We start from the raw sequence: 9,833 nt of genomic DNA, 5'->3' as shown, positions 1-9,833 counted from the left end.
CACTCCGAGCTCGCCCCGCCCCACCCCCGGGCCTCAGGCTTCCTTGGTCTCTGGAATTACGCCTGCGCGGAAGCTTTCCGAGTCCGTCTCCTAGGACGCCAGACGGAGGCCGCGCCTGCGCAGTGCTGCCATTGCGCTGCGCTAAAACTCCGGCGGGTTTGGGGGTGGGGATATCTGGCTGCCGCGGGGTGGGAAAAGGAGGCGTTTCTATCGCAAGCCCCATCTTCTGCCCTTGCAATACTCCAATATTTCTTTTTTAAATAACAAGTGTACATTGTGCCCCATCTGGAAAGCTGAAGACTTTACGTACATTACTGCGCTTGATTGCTGACTTGTTTACGACCTCTCGCCATAGAAAGTGAGGTCGTGAGGTGCTTTGTGGACATTCTCAGAAGTATCTCCAAAACCTAGAACGGGACCTAGAATAGGACCTGGCACAGGGTGAGTTTTCAATAAATTTGTGTGAAAAAACGAATGATGGCCCGTCTGGTGTGGCTCAGTCGTTGAGCATGGACCTAGGATCCAGGAGATCGAAGTTCGATTCCCTGTCAGGGCACATGCCTGGGATGTGGGCTCGATCCCCAGTAGGGGGCGTGCAGGAGGCAGCCGATCAATGACTCTCTCATTGATGTTTCTCTCTCCCTCTCCCTTCCTCTCTCTAAAATCAATAAAAACATATTTAAAAAAAAAAAAATGAATGATGCATCTATTGTCTTTCTTATTTGAACCTCTCCCCGGAGCACCACTCTGCTTGGCTGTGTAATAGGCATTTCAAGTGTATCGTGTCGGAAGTTGAAAGGTTGATTTCCATCCCTCCCCCAGTACCCATCCCTCCCCCTCCTCCCCCCCCCCCACCAAATGCCAAAAAACTTACCTCATCACAATAAATGTAATCTGAATTCTGACAATTGCTTGGGTCAATATCCAATCTTTCAATAGAGCTTGTCTCTATCTTCAAAGTAGAACCGGAATCTGACAACTTTTCACCACTACCACCATTTCTCACCTATATTACTATAACAGCTCAGAAACTGCTTTCCTTGCATGCATCCTTATGCCCGATTAGTCTGTTTTCAACACAGGAGCCAGAGTGATAATGTTAAAACATGAATCAGATAGTAGCTTTTCTCTGTTCAAAACCTGTCAATGATTTCCTATCTCACAGAGTAAAAGTCGCAAACCTTCTCCTCATGTCCTACAGTCTTCCCCCTTGCTCAGTGTTCTGCACCAGTCCCATCTGGTTTCCTTGATTCATGGCATTACAGGCATGCTTCTACCTTTGAATGCATGGGCTTTTGCACTTGCAGTAGGAGCTCATAAAAATAGTTATAAAGCATTTTATTTAGTGTTCTTTTTTTTTTTTTTAATATATCTTTACTGATTTCAGAGAGAGGAAAGGAGAGGGAGAGAGATAGAAACATCAATGATGAGAGAGTCATTGGTCGAGTCCACAACCCAGGCATGTGCCCTGACCGGGAATCAAACCCTGATCACCTGGATCCTAGGTCGACGCTCAACCGCTGAGCCGTGCCCGGCTGGGTGTATTTAGTGTTCTAAGTGCTTTACTTTCTTTTTAAAAAATAATTTAATTCACATAATAACCTTTTGAAATAGGTACTGTTGGTCATTTTAGAAGAATATAGGAACAAATATTTTACAGATAAAGAAACTGATGCACAAGGCCAGTAAGTAACTTGTCCAAGGTCATATGTATGGGCCGTGACAAAGCTCAGATCCAAACCGAGGCCCTGGACAGCTCTCCCCCTAGATATCTGCCTGACTCCTCACCTCCTTCAGAGTGTCTCTGTTCACACATTGCCTTCTCAGTGAGCCCTACTATGGTCTACTTAAAATTCCAGCCTTCAACCCCAGTCTTATCTCCCCTTCCTACTTTTTCCACAGTACTTACACCATCTGATATACCATGCATATGATACATATTTTATGTATACATATACCCAGTTTTATTGAGATATAATCACATATCATACAGTTCATCAATTTAAATTGTACAACTCCATGGGTTTTGCTGTATATAGAGTTGTGCAACAATACCACAATCAACTTTAAACATTTTCATCACCCCAAAAAGAAACTCTTTCCTCACAGCAGTCGCTCCTGCTTGCTCTGCCCCCTCACCAACATCCCAGCCCTGAGCAAATACCAATCTACTTTTTGTCTCTATAAACTTGCCTATTCTGGACATTTTGTGTAAGTGATATTATATAATATGTGGCCTTTTGTGAATGGCTCCTATCACTTAAAATAATGTTTTCAAGCTTCATCCCTATTGAAGCATATATCAGTCATTATATTTTTTATGGCTGAATGGACAGGCTATTGTGTGAATGGACCACAATTTCTCTTATTCAACTATGGACGAACATTTTGGCCGGTATCTAGTTTGGGGCTATTACAAATAGTGCTGCTCTGGACATTAATAGGTGTCTTTTGTGCACATGTATGCATTTCTGTTGGGCATATATTTAGGAGTGGAATTGTGGGGCTTCCATGTGTTCTTCTCATGTTTATTGTGTGTCTTTCCTGACTAGAATGTAAGCTCATGTCTATTTTACTCACTGTTACGTCCCAGAGCCTAAGATACTGTAGGCCTCAAATAAGTGCTGCTGAATGGGGAAATGGTAAGCGTCAATGAGCGGTCTTGTGAGGGAGTCGCTCTTTTTAGAGAGAGAGAGAAGCGGTCGTGGAGACTCTGGGAGGTCAAGTGCGCGCACGAGATCACACTGGGAGTCCGGAACTCCTCCCAAGCCTGCCTGGGGAGAGAGGCAGGGTCAGTGGCCGGTGTCCCTCTCCAGGGCCCTCCTGGTCACCAGCTGCCCCATTCGGGCTGGAGACTCAGCACGGGGCCGCAGAGAGGCGGGCGGTGCAGAGCGCACCGGGTGCGAGGGGAGCCAGGTGACAAGGGTCCCTCACCCACCTGCGCGCTCTGTCGCGTGGTGTCCCAGGTCTGCGTCCCTCCCCGCCGGAGCCAGCGTCAGGCGGGGGGCCCACGCCCCGGGCAGCTCCAGGACAGGCTGGGTGGGCCTGCCTACCCCGCCCCGGGGCGGCCGGGCGCCGAAGCTCCGGCGCTGGGTTTTAAAAAGCCGGGGCCAGCGGCTCCCAGGCTCGAGATCCTGCGCGCGGGATGGCCTCGGGCGCACGGTCCCCGCCGCAGCCCGCGGCCTCGGAGGAGGGAACGTCCGTCCCGCGTCCTGGCGGGCGTCTGAACGAAAGGGCCGTTAACCAACCTCTCCCGCGGCCTCGGAGAAGGTTCCCCGGGGCGGCCCAGCCCGGAGCCGCCGGGCTCCCCGCGCCGCACGGGAGCAGACGCGCGCGGCGAGCTGCGCGGACCCGGCGAGCTGCAGGCCCCGCGCCCCCCAGCGCCGGCGGCCGCCCTGTGGCTCTGCGGGCCTCCCGGGCCCGCGCCCGCTGGACGCCCACCCGAAACTGGCCCTGGGCCGCGAGGCACACCCCCCCCCAGGTACCGGTCCCGGGACGGGGCCCTCCCGGGGGCACCTGCGTCCCCCATCTCATGCGCGCTCCGCACCCTGGAGGCCGGGACGTGAACCCAGGTGCGTCCCCGCCCCACGCACGGGGCGGGGCTCCCCGGTTCTCTCGCTGGGGTGCGGGGGGGGGCAGGGGGGGCGCCCTTCGAGTAGGTGCTCGGGAAGAGGCCCTGTGCGCGTCGGGGGCTCTGCTTAGGGCGGAAAAGGGGCGCGGGGAGGGGGCCGCGTGGCCGAGCCGCCGGGAGACCGGGATGCGCTGCGTCCCGCCGCGACTTCAGGTGAAGGGGCTGCTGACCTTAAGCAGGGACCGAGCCCGGCCACCAGCTACCTCCCTGCCGTCCCTACTCCCTCTTGCAAGCAGGTGGAGCTCGGGGACACTTTCCAGGAAGTCGCGTTGCAGCTCCTGCGGCTGGAGAGCATCTTTCGCCTCTCCCGGGCCACTTTCAGCCTGGCTCTCACTATCTTCTGCCGCCTCCTGGTGTCAGCAAAGGTAGGGAGCCTACTGAGGGAGGGCGAGGGGTGGTGGAGGGGAAACTGGCCTCTGCTCCCCGACTTAGGTGCTCAGAACTAAGGAACTTGCTGGGGGAAGTAGAGCTGGACTCAGAAGCTCTGGACATCCCACCCCTGTGCCCGTGGCTTAGTGTCCTGTGATGGTCAGGGGTGGACTTGGGGAGCTTGAGATGACCTCGTTGGGAAAGGACTTCCTGTGTGATAAGGCAGGGTGTGCTTGTCTGGACCTGTCCAGCTTGGCCTGAGCCAGGGTGGGACTATGTGTTCCCTGAGAAGGTGTCACAGGGACCCCTCCAGTCAGTCCCCTAAGGAAGGAAGGACTACTGACTAGTCATCGGTGGTTTTGATATCAGCAGCGGTTCCACTGGTCAAATCTAAAACTGGCACTAATTTATTTATGGAGGAATAGTCGGTCTTTTTTTTTTTTTCTTTTAAAAAAGGAAACTTAATTTCTCAAAGAAAACACACACAAATGCTTTACAGCTTGTTTCCAGTACTCATCTTCTACTCAGTTGTTTGTTCCATACCGCAGATAAAGGAGAGGTTAGTCCACATGGTCACAATCACTTCCTTGAGACTTGCTGCAAAAGTCAAGGAGCAAGAGGAGGTATGCACCTCTGGAAGTGCACTCCGGGCTGCTTTGGGGGGCACACCCAAGTTTCCTGTGTACTTGGGGATGGTGGGCGTTTTGAAAAAGGTATTAACTTCCCACAACCTCTGCTGTCCCTTCCTTAGGCTTGTGAGACTCAGGGAGCCCACAGATGGAGAAGTAGAACAGCTGAATTCTCCTGGCCCAGCAAACCCAGAGGCCTGACCTCCTGGCAAATAGATCTTGTGTCATTGGTTGATACCAGATGCCACCTCCCACTAAGCAGAGGCATCTGCAGTTGAGTTAGAAAAAAGGCCTCCCACACCATGTGGCCTAATGCCCATCCCTGGAAACTCCATCTAAGAAAGGTGCTTGAGACTACAAGACTTGGCTGTGTCAATGAAACTGGTCCTCAGGGACTCTGGGACCCTTTCCGGAGAGGGGCAGGGGGTGGAGGAGAAACCTCCATAAGTGCTTCAGGCTTGCTTGAACTTCTAAGTTTCACTGTGGCGTCTGTTCAGAAGATCCTCTCCCAATACCCTCCCAGACCTCCCTCCCTCCCCTTTGGGGATAGTGGAACCACTGCCATTTCCACAGGGTCTCCCTTAACTAATCTCAGGGCCTGAGGGGGCAGAAAAAGTCACTTGTGTCCAGTTCCAACCCTTCAATAAAAATGCTTTTAACTCTTGTTTATTACCATATAATTTATGCCCCCAAAAGTTGCTTTCGTCCAACTGAAAATCAAGTAAATGACCTTTAAAAGAAGTATTTCTGGGGGTTATAGTAATACTTTATCTAAAAAAGTAGGACCAAGTCTTTAATACACTTGGTACTTGAATGTTTACTCAGAGACAAACAAGCCTTATTAGTCCCTCTAGGGGAAAAGTCATCATTTTTCCAAAACTGAACTGCATCAAATCAAGGCTAAAGGGAATGTGTAGACCAGGAAACAAAAGCCTACTTTTTCTCTCTACCACAAGTAATCATGGTAGGGCTGAGAAACAGGGAGGGGTAGAGCCCACAGGCCCTAGAAAACTTCGGGTGAATTCCTGCAGCTGAACAGGGAAAATGGCATAGCCCCTGTCTCCAAAGAACCTTTGGGTTTGAGCGGGAGTGCAGCTGAGAATCAAAAGCTGTTTGCAGAGGGTGACCATGTGACATTCACTACGCATTGTAACAACTACCTAGGGACTTGACAGTCTAGATCTGGGCTGGTTTTTCTTTCAGAAGTATTTTCTGTGGCAGGCCGCTTGAAGACAACTCTTTTATGCTCATGGATGTCCAGCCCCCATGGATAAGAAAACAAAAGCTACCAGGACATGATACAGGGCTTTGGCCTCTTTATTTTCTTTTTACAGTTAATTCCACACATAAAGGACTTCGTAAAGCACTTTGGCTTTGGCTAAACCCCGAATGAGTTGCTGAGGATGGAGCTGGCTATTTTGGACAAACTGCACTGGGACCTCTATATTGGGACGCCGCTGGACTTCTTGACCATAGTAAGTACGAGGAGTTTGCAGAGTCTACCCTAGACTCATTTGTGCCTTTGGAACAGCTCACGACAAAGGACGGCCAAGCACAAGCGTGCACACGTCCTTGCACATGCACCACAGTAAGGTGACCCACAAGGCTCATGACATACGGAACACTGAAAATATATCTTAAATCCAACACAGTTCCACCAGACTCCCACTTCTAAAGGACATTAAAGTAACTTTACAAAGAGTTTTAGACGGCACTATTATGGTGAGTTTCTCTTAAATACACATTGCAAAAATATTTCACTTTCCATTCTATGAATACTGTACATAAAAAGTTGTCTGCTCTTGCTACACTTTACACACATTCACTTAGCTGTCTTGATTCACCTACACACAATCCTTATTGAGGCTTTAGACCATATTGATCTGGCACTTAAAAAATATATTAGTCGGTTTTTGTTTTAGTTAGGGAATGATGGTCATCCTTAAGGATATGATTCCGTTAGTAAGGCAAAATTATGCAATGTGGAAATGTCATGGGGTTTTGGTCTGTTATGAAGCATGAAGATTATATCACTAAGAGCTGTTTCATTATAAAAACTGGCCACTGTTGCCAAGTTGCAGAGTTTCTTCTCATGTCAAGCAGATAAGAGTAACTTTTCTGCTGCCTTAATCTTGAAGAGCATGCTTCTATTTTTCAGAATTGAAACATTGTTATCTAGGTACTTTGGGCCTCTTATGGCCATGTTACAAAGCAGACTGCCTTTTCTCTCCAAGGTTGAAGCTCAGCTTGACCACAGAATGGGCATTTAAGCCTCAAGCCCCTGTGGGGCCATGGATGGAAATGAAAGGGGTTGGGCAACATCTGATGTTCCCTGATGGAAATTCAAATTGTTTGCACTTTTGGTCATTGATATATGAAAAGTATGGGGTTTTCTGTTCTAACATTAAAAACCACAATCTCCAGTTCCACACCCTGGTGTTCATAGGCTGGCCCCACGTGGTGGAGCTGCTGCCTCAGAGGAATCCTTCCCTCCACGTCGCGTCCCTGACCAAGCAGCCGCAGCACTGTATGGCGGGCCACCAACTGCTGCAGTTCAAGGGCTCCACACTGGCCTTGGTCATCATCACCTTAGAGTTGGAGAGGCTCATGCCCGACTGGTGTGCTCCTATATCTGATCTGCTAAAGAAAGCACAGGTAGACATCAACTTTGCCCCAGACCAAGCTCTGTTTTGTTCCTTGACCTGCCAAAAGGGTACCCATGGCCCTTCTTGGCCCTTGTGGACTCCAGAAGATGCTCTGGCCATGGTGACTCTGTAAAGAGTCTGCCAAAGGGCTAGGCTTTCCACACTTGGCATGCCCTCTGGACTTGAGTATGGGACACATGTTCCTTTTACTGGGCCAGTTGGGTGGGTTTCTCTGACAGTGAGAGAAGCTTTATCTCAGTGGCAGCCCTTATAGCCAAGAGGATGGAGGGATGTGTCCAGTTTAGGAGGAAGCAGCCCAGAGCTTAATACCGAGGAGTATAAATTTCAAACTTCTCACTCTCTATCTGAATCGATGACACCAGGCACTGGGGAGTTAGAATCTCTCAGGATGGACAGGGTAGGATAGAATGCATAGTTAGACTCATGACAGTTTTACTGAGATTGGAGATGGATGTCCCCGAGGTGGTGAGGTTAATGTGCTTAAGTTTTGCGATTGGACCCCTTCCGGAAATTGCTCCGTGCTAACTAACATGTTGACACTCAGCTGCTCATTTCTTAGAATGTAAAATGGTTCTACACCAAGGGTGAGCACTCTGTTCTAATTACAGGTCAGCATTGACCAGTTGGCCCCTGCAGGATACTGGTAAGGCAGAAGCTGAGGTGTTCAGTCCTCCTGCACAGACAACTTTCTCTTTCACCTGCCAGCCTGTGCCCCTACCCCAGTGCCCTTCAGAGCATAATGGCAACCTCTCCTTGCTTGGCCTCTTCTAAATTCTAGGCTTTGTGGATCTTGTAACAAGAAAGGAAGAAAGCCCTAGAAGAACAACTGAGAAAAAATGCCTGGGTCCTTAGAAGAAAATAACGGAGAGAAAGGAAGGTTAGGGTCACTAGAGGTAAGAGAAGATCATGACCCTGCTCCCTTCTTTCCCCTGGGCCTTTTCCCGGGGAGAGTGAATGAACGCTTACACTGCAGCTTGGTTTTCCGTCTCCAGCAAGGACTCTGTCAGCCCCCAAGGGAGCTGGAGTATGAGGCCAGAGGAGGGCCTGGCTCAGGGCCGAAGGGCCAGGCTGGTTTTGACTGACCAGGTCTTACTGCTCTACCCACCCCAGCTGGCCAGGTCCTTCCAGCTTCCCAGGCGTATGTCAAGCACACGTGCAGCACTCCAGGCCCCAGCCAACCTGCCTGCCACTGCAAAAATAGGACAGACCCTCCAGCTACAATTACCCTGATTTGGCCATGACTTAGGTCTTCTCTTTACAAGGACTGGATTATAAAGTATGCTTTGTTTCATGTACGGTAATTTGATCAAGCTTTAAGAATATTTTTCCTTTGTTACTCTTAAGCAAAGTAGTTGATTGGAATAACTAGAGAAATTTTTATGCTAAAGGATATTACAAGGTGTGACCCCTGGGATGGGGGGGTGCAGCTCTGAGAGCTTTGTTGATGAGCAGGTTCTGAGGCCGGGCCTGTTCCAACCACCGTGCTGCCGGAAGTAGGAGGAGGCGGCGATTGGCATGGGTGTGAGGGAGAAGCCAGCTGCCTCTCTAAAGCTATGACACTATAGAGCCATTTTTTTAAGCAGTGGAGTCCAGCTGGCAGAGATGCCAGCTGGAGCTGTGTAAATAGTGCTGGGAAGTGAATGACTGAGCCACACATTTAGAGGTGATTTGTGAAGTCTTTCCAATGTGAACAGTTTTTGTAAACGTGCCAAGCCATGGGGAGTAGGATCTGCTCCTGGGTGCAAAGTGGTCAAGGCCAGATATACTGTAATAGTGTCTGCACTGTCGTCATTACCAACCCCAGCCTTTTCTTGAAACAAATTTGCTTGTTGGAGCTTTTGTAAAAATAAACTTTAAGTCCCTGCAGCCCTGTCTCATTCATATTTTACATATATTGTGTACCATGCATTTAGACTTGCTTGAGTCAGATACAGTTGGAATACCATCTCCTGGGCTCTATCAAAACTGTCCTCTTGTCCAGCACAGATGGAGATGCTGACGGCAGCGTGTAGCTCATGCCCACAGCTCTCACCAGTGGCCAGGACTGTCCTTCCCTCCACTGTCAGTGGGCACTGTCGTGGGTGGGGTGGGGGCTCATCCTGAGGGCCCACACCAGCTCAGCTGTCTCTGACTTTGGGGATCTGGTGGGAGGTATCTGGGACTCTTAGCTAGGTAGCTCTGGATGTAAGCTGGGTCCCCAGAGCTAATCCAACTCTGAATTTCAAAGGAGAAGGTAGGTCTGTGAGGCCCAGTATTAGAGTAAGGGACAACCCTGTGGCTCCATATTTCTGTAAATAAAATTCCTCTTCTTTGGGGAAGCAAAATTCTGCATTGCCAAAGTACCACTTGTGAGTTTAAAAAAAAAAAAGTTTTGATGCTGTTCAAGCTTGTGCTGGGGTCCCATCCTACTCTCCTCTAGCCAGCCTTCCTTCCTTCCTTCCTTCCTTCCTTCCTTCCTTCCTTCCTTCCTTCCTTCCTTCCTTCCTTCCTTTCTTCCTCTTTCTTTTGAGATAAGAACTCATATCCAGCCTCAGGTCA

At 49.8% G+C, this 9,833-nt stretch overlaps 1 protein-coding gene across 1 annotated transcript; it reads left to right on the top strand.

Moving 5' to 3' along the window:
- Window positions 1-3,757: 3,757 nt before the first annotated feature.
- CCNI2 (cyclin I family member 2) lies at window positions 3,758-9,159 on the top strand (the record flags this gene model as incomplete). The annotated part of the gene is given in 6 exon segments (XM_081134034.1): window positions 3,758-3,784; window positions 3,868-3,996; window positions 5,964-6,008; window positions 6,012-6,104; window positions 7,006-7,284; window positions 7,904-9,159. Coding segments are annotated over 6 exon segments (612 nt in total). The 3' UTR covers window positions 7,943-9,159.
- Between the last annotated feature and the right edge of the window lie 674 nt (window positions 9,160-9,833).

This window comes from Miniopterus schreibersii (assembly GCF_964146895.1).
Source record: "Miniopterus schreibersii genome assembly, chromosome: 4".
Classification (NCBI taxonomy): Eukaryota; Metazoa; Chordata; class Mammalia; order Chiroptera; family Miniopteridae; genus Miniopterus; species Miniopterus schreibersii.
The sequence above is the reverse complement of the archived record's forward strand: the minus strand, read 5'-3'. Positions and strand labels throughout refer to the sequence as shown.